This window comes from Corylus avellana, chromosome ca2, assembly GCF_901000735.1.
Source record: "Corylus avellana chromosome ca2, CavTom2PMs-1.0".
Taxonomy (NCBI): Eukaryota; Viridiplantae; Streptophyta; class Magnoliopsida; order Fagales; family Betulaceae; genus Corylus; species Corylus avellana.
In genome coordinates this window covers 13206757-13227356 of record NC_081542.1, presented here as the reverse complement: position 1 = coordinate 13227356, position 20600 = coordinate 13206757, and the positions used below count along the sequence as shown (strand labels likewise).

Genomic DNA, 20600 nt, shown 5'->3' with positions numbered 1-20600 from the left:
TATGAATACACTTGTGAGTATTAAGTCCCACATTGAGAAAATATAAAAGAAAAAAGTAGTTAATATACCTAAGTGGACCTTAGCCCATTAGTTTAGGCTTTTAGGTTAGAGTTGTGTTCAATTATGTATATTACTATCCTCTTGCTAAAAACTTCATAATCGCTTTATCTCCCAACAAATGGTATTAGAGGCATGGTTACTTTCCTGAAATGGGTGTCTGGACGCGACGCATCGGGTTTGAAGTTGTGTCTCCATCCACAACTCTTGACGTAAGACACTATTGAAAATGTAAAAAGACTCACAAGTGATGGAGGGTTGTATTCAACTATGTATAGTATTCTTGATAAAAACTCCATAATTCTCTTTATATCCTCGAACTATTTTATCACTGCTTATTCTAAAGTTTAAACCCATATGAACAAATGAATTTAATCATTTAATTTATATTCTAACATGTACCCTTACCTTACTTGTGAGCTTAAACTCTATTTTAATAGATGAGACTCAACATGTGAAATATTTAATTGAATTGGGATGAATTGATAGAGTCATAGTTTGAACTCATGATCTCTGTCTTTCATATTGTTAAATTACCAAATATCCCAAAACCTCCATATTTTCTCATAAAAAAATATGGTGGCTTCTGCTTTGCTCTGAATTCTTGTAGTCCAATTATAGGAGGCTAAAACTAGACCAACGAGCCACATACATTTACTAAGTAAATCAAGTTCCAATTATAATACTGTGGAGAAATTAATTAGCAGTATACCGTTACAATCTTTCCTTTTTCTTTTTCTTTTTTTTTTAATCATGAAAATTAATCAAGCATTTCTGATGACTTGCTCAAATGTTTTTTTTTTTTGAAAATTAATCAAATCACATTGCTTTTGACTTGTTTTTCTCAAATTCGCTTGGGTTCAATTCCACATAGAATTGGATTGGTTAGAATTGAAACACGTGTCTTTTATATTTTGTTATTAGACAAATGTCTTAATCTCAACGAGTGTTAATTCCGATTAAAACTAAACTCAAGTCAAATTCCCCATGGAATATTTTCTCTCCATATAAGCTAGCTAGCAATTAAAAAAAAGAAGAAGACAAAATTCTTCTTTTTTTTTTTCTTCTGGAAAATCTTACTTAATTACTTTGGAGCTAAAAAATTACTTTACTTTGAAAAATATTTGGTTAACTTTACTATGTATATATATTAAAAAAAAAAAAACATCTTTATATTCAAACAAATATACACCTAAAAGTAAAAAACTGAGTTCCCCACCTTTTAAGGAGATCAAAAGTATATATATAAAACATGGTTAAAATAGTAAAACAATCTAATAAAATGTTAATTTTTTTTTTCTTCCCATAAGCCATAAAAATAAAATTGGATTTCATCCAAATTCCATTCCACCAAAAATAAAAAAATAGGGTAATTGGCCCCATGATTTTGGAACATGGATCAATCATCCCTTATTACAAAAGTCCCTTTCCGAGGATTCTTCTCTTCCTCACAATCCCACCAACCTCCCTCCCTCCTTCCCTTTGTTTTTTTTCATCAAATAAAAACAAATCATTTCTAACCTCTCCCTAAACCTTCTCTTAACCCAGCCTAACAATGGCTGCCACTCCCACAACCACCGCTTTGCCCCCTCCTCCTCCTCCCCCTACTATTCTTCCCTAATTATATACAACACCACCTTTCCTGCCACGGTGAGCAGGATGGCCTTTTGGAGCCCCACTATTCCATCAGTCCTCATAGGCCTCCTGTCTCTGCTCCTCCTCCTCCTCTGCTCCGCCACCCCCATCCGCCTCGGCATTATCCGAAAGCCATCCCCGGATGTCCCTGTCTTCCGCGAAGCCCCCGCATTCCGCAACGGCGACGCCTGCCGCCAGGACAAAATCCACGTTTCCATGACATTGGATTCCAACTATCTTAGAGGAACAATGGCTGCCGTGCTTTCCATCCTGCAACATTCAACCTGCCCGGAAAACGTCGAGTTCCATTTTCTATGGTCGCGGTTCCAGCCGGACGTCTTATCCAGCATTAAATCCACCTTCCCTTACCTCAATTTCAACGTCTACCGCTTCGATTCCAACAGGGTACGCGGCAAAATTTCGAAATCAATCCGGCAAGCATTAGACCAACCGTTGAACTACGCGCGCATATATCTCGCCGACCTCATCCCGGTCGGCGTGAAACGCGTAATCTACCTGGACTCCGATCTTGTCGTTGTCGACGACATTGGGAAGCTCTGGGAGGTGAACTTGAAGAACAAAGTTTTGGCTGCCCCGGAATACTGCCACGCAAATTTCACCAAGTACTTCACCGACGCGTTTTGGTCCGACCCGGCATTTTATCGAACATTTGAAGGGCGAAAACCTTGTTATTTCAACACGGGTGTGATGGTGGTGGACGTGGACAAATGGAGGGAAGGAGGGTATAGGTTGAAGATGGAGGGGTGGATGACGACGCAGAAGCAGAAGAGAATCTATCACCTGGGCTCTTTGCCGCCATTTTTGCTGGTTTTGGCCGGTGATATTAAGGGCGTTAACCATAGGTGGAACCAGCATGGGCTTGGGGGAGACAATCTTGAAGGGAAATGCAGGAGCTTGCATCCGGGGCCAATTAGCCTGCTCCATTGGAGCGGGAAAGGGAAACCATGGTTAAGGCTTGACTCAAGGAAGCCGTGTACCGTTGATTACCTTTGGGCTCCGTATGATCTCTACCGTTCATCCAGCCACTCTTTGGAAGAATGAATTAATGAGCTAGAGAAAGAAAAGAAAAAGGGAAATTATACGTGAAGTTGGAGCTTTTGGGTCAATGGGATTAATGGAAATATGGTGAGTGATTAAGTAGAAGAGCAATCAATTAATTAATGGGTAAGTCTCAGTTTCTTTAATTTTTTTTTTTCTTCTTAGACAAAAGTTTTTTTTTTTTAAAAAAAAAAAAAGAAAAAGAAAAAAAGAAACCTTGATTAATTTCAAGAAAAAAGGAAATATAGAAAGGGAGATGTGGGAAGTAATCTAATTTGGACTCAGTTTTTTACCACGACAAGGCTAATTTTTAGCTCTTTTTGTTCTATGAGGGTGAAAAAAAGGAGAGGGTTAATATATATATATGCATGTGTTTTGGTCATGGGTCCTTGAATGAACTGCACAGGAGATTCTTCTAAGAAGCAATACTCATGGAGAGATATTAGTTCGAGGTTGTTTTTGTTGAATTTTTCTTTTTTAATCAATGATGATGTTCCAATCCCCGGTTGATCCTCTCTCACATTGGTTTAGTGCGTGTATCATTGAGTTATAATCTCCCCTTATATTTATTTTCTTTTTGTTACTTTCTTATTTGGAGAGTTGAAAATAATATCTAGAGATTTTCAAATAGGCCAACCTTTCAAACTGGTTATTAAATTTATGAACAGACAAGAGACAACCTGGCGAGCCGAAACATATTCTACATATCTTTTGAGAACCCCCACGTCCCTTTTTTCTTTTAGCAATTTATATGTTGATCCTCCGAAACTTTTTTACAAACCAACTCTTTTAACACGAACATAAGTTTTCGGATAGTGTTATTTAAATTTCTTTTGGGTGAACAATAAGGATTCAAGGTCTCAATAATTTATTATCTAAATTACTAGTAATAGGGACAACGACCTTACCTACAAGGGGCGGCTGCCCGAGACGTGCTTGTGATCTCTATCCCAACAGCAACAATACTAATGCCATGTGAGAAATGTTAATCTCTCCAGCTGGGGCTACTGAGGAGGCCAAATTTTCATTATTTTCGTGAATTGTAATCCATTGAAGTTCGGAGAGATTCAAGACCAAGAAAAAAAAAATCACATTTTTTTGTTTATCTAACCTATGAAGTTGGTTGTAATGTGTTGCTTAACTTTATATTTAATCAATGGGTTAATTACAATATCCTCTACCAAAAAAAAAAAAAAAATCTAATTTCGATATTTAATTAATTTTAAAATTCTTGTTCTTGTCACTTTATCATATGCTGATGTATGTAATTTTTTATTTTTTATGTGATCATGTGATAAGTATGTGCCAAATAAATTTAAATAGGATAAAAAATTGGAAAAATATTGACAATAAAGATATTACAATTAATCACATAGTAAGCTCCTATATCGATCAATGGAATATAAAATATTTTTCGTTGGAGTTCCAATTTGAAGGATATCATTTGCTATTTGCTAAATTATTATGTGGATTAGAATTCACTTATTCGTTTATTTAAATCGGATATTCGGTAACAATAATTTGGAGAGATAGTAGCACATATCTATAAGTGGCTTCTACATGGTTCATATAAATAACATAATGTTTACCATTCGATACAACAAAATAAAATCTTAACTGTGAATCGTTCCTTCGAAGAGGATCATGACAAAATTTTCCTTGCAATGAGCTGATCTTATTCCAAAGTCCTAACATTTATTAAGAAGCATAGATTTGGATAAATACATTTCCCCCACAACCCATTGAGCCACCATATATATATATATAATAGGCTAAGAATAATTTCTTGGATCCATGCTATAATTTATTTTTTTCCATGGCTTCCTTCCTACTCCTAATAAAAGCTTCAGATATTTCATTTATATTAGCCAGTACCGAACTGAAACGTGGCCTTGCATGAGTTACAGGAGGAGCCTTCATTTGTGTGGTTTCAGGCTGATCTACTTCTTCTTTTTGCTTCTTCTTCGCTTCCTCTGCTTCATCTTTCATGGCAATGACCTCTATTTCTAATGAGCTTTTGCCAATAATATTGCCTTCAGCTTGATCCTTTTGTTCACTGCTCATCAATGGGGGTGCCTGAGAACCGGGGTTATCGGCTGGACTATTCTCTTTTGAGACATGGACGGAATAACCGAGGGCGTCAACTGGAGTCCAACTCTCCGACTCGTCCGACTCGTCGGTCTCCTTGAATTGGATTGGAATTTTATCACCAAAGTTGTCGGAGAGTTGTTGGTCTTCCATAGAACCACCCGCCTCATTCATCAAAGAATCATCGACCGGCACGGTGGTGAACCCGTGAGGAGGCGGCGGATGGCCGCCCAGGGTTACGCGCTTAAGGCCGCCGTGAGCAATGAGGATGTTCTTGACAAAGTTGAAGAGCCTGTGGCAAATGCCAAGAGATAGGAAGTGGTTGTTCTCCTGCATGGCTTAGTTGTCTGAGAAATAAAAGCTAATTAATTGGGAAAAGAAGTGAAATTGGGTTGATGGTTAAAAGCATTGGGAGAGAGTGGTATTTGAACAAATGGATATTGCATGGGTGATTCTATGCTTGGGATGCAAGGTAACAAAAAGGGAGAATGTGAATTTCATGGAAGAATTCTTTTGGATTTTTTTAATCCAAAGGGAAAAGGGCAAAGGGGGATTATTTCTTCCTCTTTCACCTTCTTCAGTAGGAAGCAAAAGCAGGATGCAAGAATATCAAGGGAAAATTCATTTGATACCATGCATGGCAAAGAGAAACTGGAATTTTACTTTGCTTGTGGTCATTTTATTCTGCAACAGCATCAATTATTTGTTTTCTATTTTTTATTCTCAAAATAAATGCATTAACAAACAACTAAAAACATAAAATACTCATTAAAATACAAACCCATTTCTAGAAAGTTGTATTTTTCCTTATTGTAGGAATATTTTAACAAAATAAGTAATTAACCTTTGCAAAGCTAAGAGGTAACTTATTATTTAAAAAATTAAAACAAATTAGGGTGGTGGTGTGCCACTTAAGTGAAGGAGGCACAACCACCCCACTATTTTTTTTTTGGAGGAAACTTCACAAAACCTCTAAATTTTCACTAGTTTAGTTTAAAAACTCTTGATTAAGGATTTTGAACTTTCAATTTATTTCAATTACCCCATTATGTTAGCCGTTAAATTTTGCCAAAATATCCATTTTTAATAAAAAGAAAATTGTAAAGATGTTGCAAAAATATTGCAAAGATATTTTTTTATAAAAACTAAAATAAACGACTAACTCTTTAAATTTTTTCATTTTAAAAATATTGGTATTTTGTGAATTTTGACAAAATTTAACGAAATGAAAGAAATTGAAAGTTCGATGCCCTTAATTGAGGGTTTTTGAATTTCGAGGAATATTTTCAAAACACATGAAAGTTTAAAGAGAGTTTAGTGAGTTTCCCCAATTTTTTACAAGACTCTACATGCAATTGTTTGGGTTCCTTAAAAAAAAGAAAAATATGCTCTATAGAAAATATTTTCTCAAATATGAATCCTTATAAAACATACTTTTAAAAACACATTTATATCATATCTAAGGCTGGCAAAATAGGTACCTCGTAGGTACATGTTTATCCTATGCATGTTTTTTTATAATAAGATTTTAGATAATTCATATATCTAATCTAAAATCTTATTATAAAAAAGCATGCGTAAAATAAACAGGTATGTGCCAATTACCTATTTTACCAGCCCTCACATCAATACACATTTAAGAAAAAAAATACAAAACACTCCTCACAAACATGCATAACCTTTGATTTTATCTTTTATAAAGCAATCATGAAACAAACATATTTTAGCATTGAGACATACAGCTAGCATTTGGGTCTACATAGAAATGGGATGCTTTAACTTCAATCCTCCCTTAAAGCATTAGACGCCTATGATCATTGTGTTAGAGCATTTATAATGAGCTTTTTATCTTTGATTTTTTTATGAAAATCTAACGAAACTCATGAAAACACTTACTTAATAAACTCATTTCTTTACTCTATATTTAACTATTTTCATACATGCTTTTATATTTTAAAAGCCAAAAAGTTAAAGTTATATAATTTTTTAAGCGTATTTTTTATTCCCATTTCTCTTGGTTGATTTAAAATTAATAAACAAAATAATATTTAACTAGAGTAGAGAAAAGTATAGGAAATTTGATGTTTAATTCCTTTTAAAAGTGTCTCTAAATTTGATAAAGTAAATTTTACTCAAATTTAATTTTCATTTGATGAGCTAATTGTGAATGCTCTTATACTCTTAATTGAAAGGTTCATGTTAATCGCATTGCATTTCTATATAATTCTATCCCGATCCATTTCTTCACCTTGATCAAAGAGTTAAACCAACTTCCTCGTGCATATCAGCATATACCAAACACCAATGTAGCAAGTACTATTGGTCCAATGCATTTCGGGCTGAGAATTTTTGACATGACTTGTGAATTTGATATGAAATTAATAAGTTAAAGTTGAGAAGTCTTTCTTGTTTAATTAAATAGGTAGAATTATGATTTATCTATATAGTCTTATACTTATGTCTCAACATGACTTGAACTTCATACACGACATAAAGGCTTGTAATATTTTATACAAACCTGACACAAAATTAGTAGGTTAGGATGAGGGGTCTAACCTATTTAAATATATTGATCACATTAAAGTTAACTAATATAATATTATATTCATGTATCGACATAACCTGAACCTAACACATGAACTAGAATTACCACCCTACTTTACCTTGATCTTGTCATTTTTTGCTTGTGGACTGCAGTGAATTACTTTAACTTATGGAAAATACATTTTAGTTTATTGAATTATTACTCATTTTGTACTTATACCTCCAAACTTTAATGACAATAGGTCATCTCATACTACCACAACATGTCAAATTAGTCACTCTTGCATTTTTCTCTCCAAAATACCTTTAAAGTTATTAAAAAATAACAATTTGAAAAATAATAATAATAATAATTAAGGTTTTAAAAAATTAAACCCAAAAAAAGAAAAAATTGAAAACACCAAAAGGAATGGACATTTTCATTTCATGTTAACCCCCATAACTTTTTTCAATTTTTTTTTTTTCTTTTCAAGTGGTTATTTTTATAAATTTTTTAATTTTATTTTTTTAATAACTTTAAAGGTATTTTAGAAAGAAAAATACAAAAATATTTAATTTGACAAGCAATAATAATATGTGGGATATCAATATCAGTTGCAAAATAAGTGATAGTTAAAAGACTAAAATATATTTTCCATTTTTAACTTATTCTGTTTGTACTTCAATACACAACAGAGTGAAATGAGTAATGATATAAGGCAGATTAATTACAGTCTTTTTAAATGTGATGTGACATTAAAAATTACCAATAAATTAAAATTTAATAATAATCATCTCAAATTTAATAATAATTTTAAAATCAAGAGAATTCTAGAAGGATATATAAAAAATATTACTCACTCCTTCATAAGATAGAATTCATGGACCCGGTCTGAATCTAAATCGGTCCGGTTCAACATCATCCCGTCCGAAAACTGCCCCCCAACCTCCCGGTGCGCACTACGCACAACTGCGCATTGTAGCAGAACCCAGCCTCCCACGGACACTCTGTATAATCCCAAACCACAACGCTGATTTCGCGTTCTCCGATAAGAGTGATCTACAGCTCTCTCTCTGCTTCTCAGAAGGCCCTCAATGGATTTCTTCAAATCCGTGTTCTCCGACGACCCACCAGATCCTCCGAGACCCGGATCCGAGTCCGAATCTCCCCAGAAGAACCAACAACAAGGCGACCCAGATCCGAATTCCCCACCGAACCCGAACCCAAGTTCGCCCACCGTTGTAGGTGGTGGGTGGAGCTTCGGGGGTCTGGTCAAAACCCTAACGACCAAGTCCGAGTCCGTCATCGAGACGTACCGTCGAGACCTCAGAGAATTCGGGTCGGGTCTGAAGAAGGAGATCGAGGTGGCACACGGGTCCTTGGAGAATGTCGGCCAAGTCATTGACGAGTTGGGGAGCACCGTGCTGAAGGGGACGGCCGAGATCATCTCCCAAGGTAAGGACGCTATTCTATCCGTTGATCTCGAATCCGATTCCGATAACAACTCGAGTAATTATAGTACCCAACAGAGCTTGAATTCGAAACCGTATAGTAGGTTTGAGGCTCAGCTTCGTGCGATTCAGGGTGAGGAGGGTACCTACTGTGAGGAACCTGAGGATTTGGATGATTACAATAGGTGGAAATCAGGGTTTGATTTGGAAGAGAAGGGTGAGGAAATTGAGGGTTTGCTTGAAGAAAATGGGGCTCTGGTGAGTGTGTACAAAAGGGTTGTTCCCAATAGCGTGGACAATGAGACATTTTGGTGTAGGTATTTCTATAGGGTTTATAAGCTCAAGCAAGCTCAGGATGTGAGGAGTAATCTTGTGAAGCGCGCGATTTCGAGGGAGGAGGAGGAGGAGTTGAGTTGGGATGTTGATGATGATGATGCTGAGGAGGAGGAAGAGGAGGAGGAGGAGGAGAGGGATGTGGTGTTGAAGGCGGAAATTGCAAAGGATGGGGGGGAGTCGGGTGTTGAGGTTGGGAAGAAGAGTTTGCCTGTGGAAGAGATGGGCAATGCGATTGGAGAGGGCAATGTAGGTTTGAAAGCTGGAGAGAATAGGGAGTTGGGTGGCAAAGATCGTGAGAAAATTGTGGAGGAGGAGAGTTCTGTTAAGGAATTGGAAGGTGGAATGGGAGAAGAGAGTTATAATATGGAGGAGGGACGGAAGGGAAGTGTTGGGGAATCGAGTGGTGATAAGGAGTCTGATGAGAAAATGGGTTCCAAAGGGGATGCTGAGGTGAATAAAGATTTGGTATCTAAATCTGATGAGAAGCTGGGTTCCGAAGGGAAGGCGGCTGACTCGGGTGAGTCTTGTAAAGGTAGTGACTTTTCAGTGGTTTCAACTCAGCCATCGATGCCTGAGGAGGATGACCTCGGGTGGGATGAGATTGAGGATCTTAGCAGCATTGATGAAAAGAAGGCGAGTCAGGAGGGTGGGAGCCCCAACAGAGCTGAGGTGCGGAAGCGGCTCAGTGCTGCAGATGAAGAGGAGGAAGACTTGAGTTGGGATACTGAAGATGATGATGAGCCTGCTAAAGCTTGATACAACTTTTATAGTTTCTTGTTTTTCATTCTTATAAATATATACCACTTCCCATTCTGCTATATTTTCCTCCATTTATTATGTTTCTGTGAGTCTGATATAGGTTGGGATTTTTTTTTTCTTCCTTTTCTTCTTTAGTTGGTGCAAAATGAAATCTGTCTCTTAAATGTATGAAGTTGAAGCAACAGTTTCCATAAGGATATTACTGTTCATTCTTATGTATCTCTGATGGTGTAAACAGAATTCTGATGCAAGTATTGTTCAGATTGATAATCACTTCACATGAGGTGCTTTCTCCTAAGTTCTTTTTCTTTTTCCTTCATGTCGATGTTTTCATGTATGAAAACATTGTAGGTTTGGCGAGCAGCCAAGTACCTTTCTTTCTATTTGAAGGGTTTCTTGTGAGACATTAGATGCATTCTTGTGAAGCATGTACACCAAAATAACAGAGTCTGGGTGCTAGAGTTTGTTCTGATAGATAATGATATTTGATCTGTAAGTTGTGCATTCTAGGGCAACAAAATATCTGATCGTTAATTTTCAGTATGGATAGGATAAGCGTTTGATAGAAGATTATGGAGAAAGCTACCTCAGAAATTATGGATTATATGAACTTCTCCAAACTGCGCAAAATATGCTTAAAATCAATTTACGCTTAAGTTTGTACTGTCTCTGAATAATTGCATAAGCTTATGGCTTTGACATATGTTGATAGAACTCACTCTTAAGATCGTAACAAAATAGCACGTTTTGCGGCTGACGTTTACAGCGGTCCACTCTATCAACACTGACCGAATAGTAGCTCCTTTTTTGACGGCTTTACTCATCTATTAATATTTAGTAACTTAATATTATGTCCATACATAGTATTAATACATTTTAATCCAGCTTATAGGTCCATACATATGCTGGCATGACATTGCAAATTCACCCATATGATATATCCACTCTTGTTAAAAGAAAAAAACAATCAATGGTGAGTTCACAAATTTGATAGTTCGTTATTAGCATAGTAAAATAATGACATGGTATTCACTATTCAGCATTACACTATGGAGAGTTACACTATGGAGAGTTCAGCATTACACTATGGAGTGAGTTAACTCAAGCGTTAGATGCATTCTTAGTAGCATCCCATCTATTGCAGTACCAAGTACCAAGTAGTGCTGCCTATGTTTGAACACTTCTCTGTCCGAGAGAAGCTTAAAACTATTTTTGGAAAACCACCCTCCTTTGTGAGGTTTCTCTCCACCTTGTGTGGTGTTTCTAGGGAGGAGGGATGGGCTTTGCCTCCTCTTCTCGTCTGCTTTGAGTGATGTCTCTCCTAATTTTTCTTCGGTGTTTTGGCTCTTTTTTATTGTTTTTCTCTATTTTTCCTTCAAAAATGGCTACTTCTCAGCCTGTGCCGCCACCCACATGGTCCATCTCCTCTGTATCCCGTTGTTGTTCCTCTTCATCTATCGTCGTTTCTCCACTAGGAGTGGTCCCCATACACCCCACCCAAGGAAAGTAAATTTGAATATTTTAAAAATCAGATATACTCTCCTTCGCCTTTATTTCTACCACATGCGCCACTCCACCGTCTCTACTGGCTGCTCCGCTTTTTGCCGCCACTCTTGTTGTCTCCATATTTGTGTTCGGTTTATCTTTGTGGAAGAGACTATTTTGTACTTGTCACATTTTCTTTTTTACAGGATTACCTTTCTCTCAACTGACTACTGATGGTCATATTTGTTGCTTGTAGATTGTTTCATTTACGAGACTATGTCTACGCCTTCTTTGCCGACCCTAGTTACCTTGAAGAGCTATATCATTTATTTTTATTTGACACATTCTTTAACTTCTTTGAGGGTTGTTCTATCTCTTTTGTTTATAATTTTTTTTTTTTTTCGTCCTCCGCTTTGAATAAAAAAGAAAAAAAAGTAGTGCTGTTCGATGTTATATATGTATGGTCAATCACCTACAAACCCAAAATGGTTGTGGGTTCAAGGTTGGGTCATCCAAAGAGATTTCAAAGTCTATCATCTACGGCTTATAAAAGCATTTACATAATATATGGTTCTCGAGTCCAATTTTATAAAAGCATTTACATAATATATGGTTCTCGAGTCCAATTTTTGGCAATTCACTCCCAAATTTGTACTATTTAACACCGCGTACCAAACAATGTGGCATTCAAGAAATGCTACACACTCATTGACTTACGTTTTCATACTTTCAAATACACACTCCCTAACGTAACACTAAAAATCATCACTAAATTTTGAATAAATTACTATTAAATTTTAGATTTAATAATAATTTTTAATGCCATGTTAATTAGTCTATAGCATTTATCCTAACCTAAAACCGTATACTTCCATGTAAAAATATTATCAAGCATCAACTATTACCTTGCATCTACGAGTCATGTGCTTTCGAAAGAAGTGCTTAAGGGCACAAAATAATGATACAAATGAATATAATCACGTATATTCAATCACTAGGCATTTGCTTCGCAATTGAAAGAAGGAAACGGGTGAGGGACTTTCTGGCAGCCATGACTTCTTCATCTACCTCTCTCTCGTTTTCCTCAGTAGTGATCTGCCGTTCTTGAATTGAGTGAACTCTCCGGACAAGTTTACGCAACTCCTGTTAAGAAATGCTAACATAAGAGATAAGAGAAAAAAAAAAAAAGAAAAAAAAAAAAGAAACACAATCCCGTGATTCCCCACTGAAAAGAGCCACACAATTTATATGAACAGTTTAAGTAGGTAAGGATTAATGATTTTGGGGCTCAAATAAAATAAATTGGCTTTTTTTATTTTTATTTTATTTTATTTATATAAGTAACAATCCAATCTTGTTAAATCGAGGACAAAGGTTCAAGTGCAAATCAACAGACTGCAAAGCCTGCTAGAAACTTATTTAGCTTAGCACAAAGTGAATGACTTCCTCTTTGATCAAAAAGTTGTCATATCCATAGCATATACTCGATTCATTTTGTGATTAGGAATCACGAAGGTGGAATTCAACTTACTTGACGATCAAACTCAACGCTCCGAACTGAATAAATTTCGTTGGTGATTTTGATGTCCTTACTGATCAGACCTTCAAACCATCTGATTGCTATGTTCATGTATTCATCAGACACCTAAACAAATACTCGAGAAGTAAGGAATAGGGTTCCAGAGGCATAATTCTCATGAAGCTTGATAAATTTTTCAACATATGATACTATACCTCCTCTTCTTCCTCCTCGTATTCAGTTTCTTCAGCTTCTTCATCATGCTCTCCAATAACCATTGACCCTGACAAAGCCTGCAGCCTACTCTGGTCACCATCTTTTGTAGCCTTAATCAACCCATCCATTAACTCAGGTTGCACTTCCCTCAACAGTTTACCTAACAAAAATATAAGTATCTTTATCAAAATCACATGCATGTGAACCACATACCCTAAAAAATATCATATCAAACTTGCCATGCAAGTCCCCACCAATTGCAAGCAAAACAAAAGCATGTCATGCAGAATCCAGTTTATAGGGTTACAATCATGTCAAGATATGCAAAGCAAACAATACTTTTGATGGCACAATACGAATTAGAAGACAAAATGAGAAAAGCAAAAGACATACAAAGTTTGCAGGTATGTAAAACCATATAAGATCGCCATGTACTGTGGACGCTCAGAAGTTCTAAACTTTGGAGGCACCATTCAGAAATAACAGAATTATGCATATGCTATTGATAACAAAATATTGTTAAATACATCATATAAGAAGTATTTTTCACCACAACAAATTGACATTCTATCAACTACAAAATCGCTAGAGGCATAGAGTACTAGCATCTTTGTCATGCAACAACCAAGACAGACGACAACTAGGATTTATGAGCTTTTAGAGAATTCACATCCAACACAACAAATTAACTTTTTAGCTAGCTCTGTAGCAAGAAATTACTAAAAAGCTTCCTACATCTGGCTCTGCTTTTTGCAAAATGCTAAAGTACTCAACAACTATAGAGAACGAATGAATGAAGAAAAAAAAAAAACTTGGCTTAAGGTGAATGAAAATTGGAGAGAAAATGGTCTTACTTATATTGAATGCATAAGACTCATCAAGTTCTCACTGAAATACGATCCGCACAAGGAAAAACACTTGTCATTCGTTGGTTATTAGAGGCATCCCAACCGATTGGGAAAAGATGAATTTTCAAAAATATGACCGTTAAGCAAACACGAACTTTGGAAAATATGACCGTTGGGAAGAGATGAATTTTAAAAAATAATCGTTAAAACGAGCACTGAAAAAATAGAGTGAAATGTGGGGTATATTTGAAAAATAGATAGCTAAACTAGAAGGAAAAAAAAAAAAAAAAAGAAGGAATTTTTATTGGACAAATTAGCTAATGCTTAGGCAGAATCAATAAAACGTAAGCATAAATTAGCTGTAAACCATTTTAACATTCTTTTGCGTGCCATTAACTAAGGAAAATAGTACAAGTAGTAATCAGCCAAACCCTACAAACACATGAGCCAGTATTATAAGGAATGGATTTGCATACCAATATAATTGAATTGCCTTCGCTTTCCTTCTCGCACATCAGGCCCAAATTTCTGCCAGACCAAAATACAAACACCTTATCTTCAACAACAAACCACAATACCAAAACCTCACTACAACAAGAAATAAACTAACAACAAAAATTCTACAACTACGGAAGCACCTTCACTAGCATTATAGCTTCCATCACCTCTTGCTCAAGCGAGGCCAATCTGCAATTAAAGTAAAATTTTGATATAGCAATTGGTAATATGAAAAGCGAATAGAGGGCTAATTTTGTAATAAAGAAGGATTTGGCGGGGCACCTGAGGATACGTTTGATTTGAGGGGTAGAGAAGGAGGCGAGCTCCATGGCCCAACGGACGGCGCGCCGAGCCTCGCGTTTAAGCTGGTTTCGACTCTTCAGTTCATCGGAATCCGAGCCGCCGCCACCGCGTTGTTCGAGATCAGACGGTATTGGCGCATTGGGCGTTCTGAGGCCGCGTGTTCGGTTATGGACGTTACGATGAGCCAAAGGCACTGCTGTTAGCGAGAGATGAGGAAAGACGGCTTTTGTGAGTGGCGGGAAGAGTGGGGAGAGAAACTGATGCGGTGTTGTGCAGGCGCAGCCCTGGTGGTGCAACGTCGGCCATTGCTTTAGACGCCGTACCAGATTGGCCATTTATCCTCTTGTGCCGCTGTGCGACGCGCCGTCGGGTGATTATTTGGCCAGTGTTGTTAAAATATCGAGCCAAACGGTTGGAATTAGATATAACAAATTAAAAAAAAAAAAAAAAAAAAGCCAACGGTTGAGATTTAACCAAAAACATTTCCAACCAAACTGTGTCGTTTTATTTTCATTAAACAAAAGTTGGTTTTTTTTTTTTTTTTTTTCCTATTCAATCTCAACCATTGGTTGTTTTAACAGCATAGGTGCTGTAGGCCTGATAGACTATGGTGGTTCTGAAGAGTATTAATAAAATATATACATAAGAGTCCTTCAATTCACAAGATTCTTTTGGCATTTTAACATTTGGCTGTTTCTATGCAGGCAGGGAAGATTTAATTTGTTCAAGTCTTAAACGTATAAACGTACGAGTAGCTGTTTTGAATAAGGAAGTTTATTCCATTAATTATTTCTAAGTTTTGTTGGATTTTGATTTATTCCCAAAGGGTTTTTCTAGCTCAAGTCTATTTTGTATTCCCACCAATATTCACGTACGACAGGCAAGAAAAAGAGGTTTGAATCACAAGGTCTCTCTCATTCTCATAACACGAATTCATGAAAGAAATTGGGTTCGGGTTCAGTAATACAAGTATATAACAAGACAAAGAATGCCGTTTTGGCTGCGCCGTCCAGGTTTCTCCTGTCTAAATCTCTCTCAATCTCTCTCTCTATCTGACTCGGAACTGAGAAACACAAACTGTTCTTTTTTTTTCTCACAAACTGTTGTTTTTTTTTTTCTTGCAGATTTCAACATCGGTTCTATTCGATCTGATTCTTTCATTTAATTGGATTGAGTTTTAACCTTCCTGCAGATCCCACTTCTTAATTAATTCAATAATAAAATATCGATGATTCAGATGCATGTTTCCCTGGACTCGGGATATATAAAACAACCTCATTCCACGGCCACCGTCGTGGTGTCCGGGCAGCAGTTGGAGCATCAAATTTCGGTGAGCTCTGCCTTCGACTTCTCTCTGTAGGCTGTAGCCACAAAGTTTTGAGTCTGTGGCTAAATTTTTTAAGTAGCTTACTCTTTTCCTGGTTCCCATTCTACGCAGGTCGAGTTTGCTTCATTGATGGGGCTCCAACTCTTGTTGTAGACAGTTGGCGCGACCAGGATAATGTGCTGCAACTTGTTCATCTCCAGGAAGATTGTAAGTCCACATTCACTTGCGTTATGATTCGGTTCAACATTTAGACTAAAAATTTTATTTTTTGATAGGCTACTGCTGGGCAGTTGTTATTGTTGACGTGTTGGCAGTAGCACACAAGCTACAACATCCATGTATGCTTCTGTATAGGTAGTTGTTGGTAGGCTCTTGCTTGAATAATGACTGTTGACTACCCATTTATTGGGGAAAAACAACCTTATATTTTCAAGACAAGACAGAGGATGTGATATTTATAATTTTTATTTTTTATTTAATCTTTAATTTGTTTTAATTTTTTCTTTTTTTTAAAATCTGTTGATGCACAGTTTTCTAGATGATGATGTGGCACGCATGCCAAGCTTGAGTTGACCAACACACGAACTATTTGAAGAAAGAAGGATCAAAGTGATCGGGAGTGAGCCGGCGAGAACACTCCGATGCCTAAGTCATCAGAATGGGAAAGGATATTGACAACAACTACAGAGCTTAGATAATGAGAGTTGTGATTACTCTTGCTTTGATAACATGACTTGTATTTATAGGCAGGGAGAGGATTTGATTTCCCATACATTCAGGAATCTATCCCTTGATATCGGCTAAACAAACATTTGAATGAAAGATCATGTTTGTTAGTTGTTCCACGATTTCAGTGGTTTGAGATCAAAGGATCAGCCTTGTAATCTTTTAGGCCATGCTAAATTATAGCGTCCGAGTAGGACTCAATTGCTTTTGTGATCTTAGATATCAACTGACATATCTTCATGGATATATGCAGGATCTAGATTGTAAAAGATATGATAACAAGATTACTTATTTATTAGAAATAACCTCTTTCAGGATATCTGAGTTATTCCCTTTACCGAGACTTGCATGTCTTGAGTTAATCTCGGACTTTATGGTCTCGACCAGAGGAAGTCTCGGATAAGCAGGTCTCGAATTCATAGTCTCGGGCTTGGTCCTCCTCAGGCTGGGCCCGAGGACTGCTGAATAAATAGTGGGCTAGTCCATGTCCCAACAAAATCCAATCTCTCATTGTAGGAATTAGATTGTGTTGGTGTGAGGGGTATTAGGGACATAAAGTATAATGATGAGGCATTCATCATTGAATGCGTTAGGCATAAACCTGTGGCCGTAGTCTTGAGAGCGTACCAAAGCTCTTGATACTGTCTTGATAGTGTAAGTATAGTCAAATTACAATTTATAGTTTTTGTTATGATATTCTAATATATTTTCATTTTTGTTATATTAAACAAATTTGGAGATGACCAACAAATGAGAAGATCATAGAGGAGGATATGATCATGGAGATAGATGGTATGGATAGAGAAGAAATTTATCATGCAATTGTGATAGTTGGGTTAGGGTTCCATGAGATTGACGGTACAGCCTTCTGGCGGGTCAAGAATTCTTGGGGAGGCTTGGGGAGATGTTCGGTTTGGGAAAATTGCTAGACACTCGAGTGTGAGGCAGCACTTGATTTTTGACACTCTTTATCCTAATGTTTGATGGACTCATTTCAAGATAACATGCTGCAACCTATTCATTTCCAAATATACCTATTCATTTCCAGATATATTGTGTTCGGGATCCAGGTAGATTTTATAGTGTTCGGAAACACAATATGTCTGGAAATGAATAGATACAATAGGATAAAGAGTGTCAAAATTCAAATGTTACCCCACACTCGAGTGTCTTGCAATTTTTCCAAACCCGACATCTCCCAGAGCCTCCCACCAAGAATTCTTGACCCGCCAGAAGGTTGTACCGTCAATCTCATCAAACCCCAACACAACTAACACAATTGCATGATAAATTTCTTATCTATCCATGCCATCTACGTCCATGATCATATCCTCCTCTATAATCTCCTCCTTTGTTGGTCTTTTCCAAATTTGTCGTTTCATATAACAAAAACGAAAATAGGTAAGAATATCATAACAAAAACTATAAATTGTAACTTAACTATACTTATAGTATCGAAAGCTCTAGTACACTCTCAGCACTACAGCCACAGGTTGCCTAACGCATTCAATGATCAATGCCTCGTCAGTATAGTGTCCCTGATACTCTTCAAACCAACACAATCTAATTCTTAAGAGAGATTGGATTTTAAAATAACAAATTATAGATTAAATAAATAAATAAAAAATTATAAATACCTCATCCTCTGTCTTGAAATATAAGGTTGTTTTTCCCCCAACAAATGGGTAGTCAACCTCCAACCTAATTTCATAAATCATTATCCAAGCAAGAGTCTGCCAAAACCTATAGAGGTAAATTATATTGTGTTCCGGATCCATGCATCCATCAATAATATCCTGCATGGAAAGCCTCAATAGATGCATATATGGATGTTGTAGCTTGTGTGCTGCTGCCAACACCTCAACAATAACAACTGTCCAGCAGTAGCCTATCAAAAAATAAAACTTTTAGTCTAAATGTTCAACCAAATCATAACGCAAGTGGATGTGGACTTACAATCCTCCTAAAGATGAACAGGTTGCAGCACATCATCATCGTGTAGCGCCAATCAAAACATTTAATCAACAACCTAAAATGCAGCCACAACACAAAAACAAATACTAAATTTCTTCACAAAAAAAAAAAAACTCCAGCTAGGAAATTGGATCCTATGATGTCTTGTTATTATAAGGGCAGAATTGTCCCCAAAAAAAATACAAAATGACAATTCTACCCTTATAAGAGCAACGACCGTTAGTCCAACAGTACACCGAACGTTTTTTTTTTTTAATAAGGAAAGGGCTATAAGGAAATATCTTTCCCACTTCTTATCTTTGGCCATTTTGTCCTCAATCTTCACTGAAACACAAGTCGCTCAATTATTAAGCAACTCCCACGAAAAAAAAAAAGAAAAAAAAAAGAAAACAGCCACATACAAGCTTTCCCCAATCTTCTGAGGAAGTACAAAGTAACAAAACCTAACACAAAAATCCAACCGAAATTTATACAAAAGAAACCAACAACACCAAACAACAGCATGTATCCACAAACCACAAAAACAATCATCTACATCAGTATCTTGTATCAAACAATATGATATAACCAAGCAAGTAATCCCTCACACTTGAGTGTCTTGCGATTCTTCATAAAATGCCATCTCCCTACTCCTCCCCTCAAGAATTCTTCACCTACTAGTAGGTCTTATCTTCAGTATCATCCATCTCGAACCCAACAATTTCAATAGCATGATTAATGTCTACTGTTCATATTTTGTTCCAACATGAGCATATCGTTCTATATCTCCTCCGTCGTTGGTGATAGAAAGTAAAATTTATAATTATGCACTCACACCAACTACTTAATAAGGGAAAATTATTGAATGTAAACCATCATCAACATTAGTAGCTTGTATCAAACAATAGGATACAACATGTCAATAAGCAAGTACTTCCCCATGCTTGCGATTCTTCCGAAGCCACCATCTGCCTTCTACTCGCGCCATCAATATTCTTCACCAGTCAATAGGTCGTACCATCAATATTCTCATCACGAACCCAACAATTACAATAGCATGATATATGTCTACTGTCCATATTTTGTTTCATCATGACCATATCTTCCTTTATCTTCTCCATTGTTGGTCATTTTCAAATTTGCTATGACATATAACAAAAACTAAAAATGTAAGGAAACAATAATTTATTTTTGTTACTATCAATTGTAATTTTATTATACTTATATTACAGTGTTCTCCAAAACTGTTTTACAGTTTTAGCACCGCGACCACAGGTTTCTCCCTCATGCATTCAATAATCTCTACCTCATCAGTACATTTTATTTCATTAATGTCACTCACACCATACCTTTTTTATATATATACATCATCCTCTTTCTTTACAGTATAAGGATGCCTTATCCCAACGAATGGGTAATGATCCTCAAACCTTATGCTATACGACATGATCCAGTCAAAACCTGCTTACATCCGTCAATTATATCCTACATCGAAAGACTCAATAGAGGCATATATGAATGTGGGTATTTGTGTGCTACTGCCAACACTTCAACGGTATCAGTTGCCCTACAGTAACATACCACAAAATTATTTTTTGAGTCTAAATGTTGAACCAAATTCCATGTAAGTAAATGTAGACTTACAATATGACTGAAGATGTATAGGTTGCAGTACATTATCCTGGTCGCGCCATTCAAAAAATTCAATATGCTCAATAAAATGCTGCTAGAAGACAATATCATATACTGAATTTCCACGCTCCTTTTTTTTTTTTTTTTTATGAATAATATTTTCATTCCACACAAAAATTTACAA

At 36.5% G+C, this 20600-nt stretch overlaps 3 protein-coding genes across 3 annotated transcripts; 2 read left to right on the top strand and 1 right to left on the bottom strand.

Moving 5' to 3' along the window:
* The first annotated feature begins 1415 nt into the window (after positions 1-1415).
* LOC132171878 (probable galacturonosyltransferase-like 4) lies at positions 1416-2856 on the top strand. The gene has a single exon (XM_059583289.1). The coding sequence runs from the start codon at positions 1717-1719 to the stop codon at positions 2752-2754; it is 1038 nt and encodes a 345-aa protein (XP_059439272.1). The 5' UTR covers positions 1416-1716; the 3' UTR covers positions 2755-2856.
* A 5420-nt stretch (positions 2857-8276) lies between these two features.
* LOC132170559 (protein DOS2) lies at positions 8277-10187 on the top strand. The gene has a single exon (XM_059581577.1). It carries the CDS (start codon positions 8458-8460, stop codon positions 9904-9906), a length of 1449 nt encoding a protein of 482 aa, XP_059437560.1. The 5' UTR covers positions 8277-8457; the 3' UTR covers positions 9907-10187.
* Positions 10188-12268: 2081 nt separating this feature from the next.
* Positions 12269-15153, bottom strand: LOC132171498 (uncharacterized). Its single transcript, XM_059582822.1, has 6 exons — positions 14758-15153; positions 14616-14664; positions 14454-14505; positions 13129-13289; positions 12926-13039; positions 12269-12537 (listed from the first exon to the last, which is right to left on the bottom strand). The coding sequence occupies exons 1-6, from the start codon at positions 15111-15113 to the stop codon at positions 12382-12384; spliced, it is 888 nt and encodes a 295-aa protein (XP_059438805.1). The 5' UTR covers positions 15114-15153; the 3' UTR covers positions 12269-12381.
* Between the last annotated feature and the right edge of the window lie 5447 nt (positions 15154-20600).

Excerpts from the sequence above, each read along its gene's own strand:
- LOC132170559 (XM_059581577.1), top strand. The coding sequence starts at position 8,458 with ATGGATTTCTTCAAATCCGTGTTCTCCGACGACCCACCAGATCCTCCG.
- LOC132171498 (XM_059582822.1), bottom strand. The coding sequence starts at position 15,113 with ATGGCCAATCTGGTACGGCGTCTAAAGCAATGGCCGACGTTGCACCAC. Across the intron at positions 14,665-14,757 it reads CAAATCAAACGTATCCTCAG|ATTGGCCTCGCTTGAGCAAG; the intron begins GTGCCCCGCCAA and ends CTTTAATTGCAG. Across the intron at positions 13,040-13,128 it reads ACGAGGAGGAAGAAGAGGAG|GTGTCTGATGAATACATGAA; the intron begins GTATAGTATCAT and ends GTATTTGTTTAG.
- LOC132171878 (XM_059583289.1), top strand. The coding sequence starts at position 1,717 with ATGGCCTTTTGGAGCCCCACTATTCCATCAGTCCTCATAGGCCTCCTG.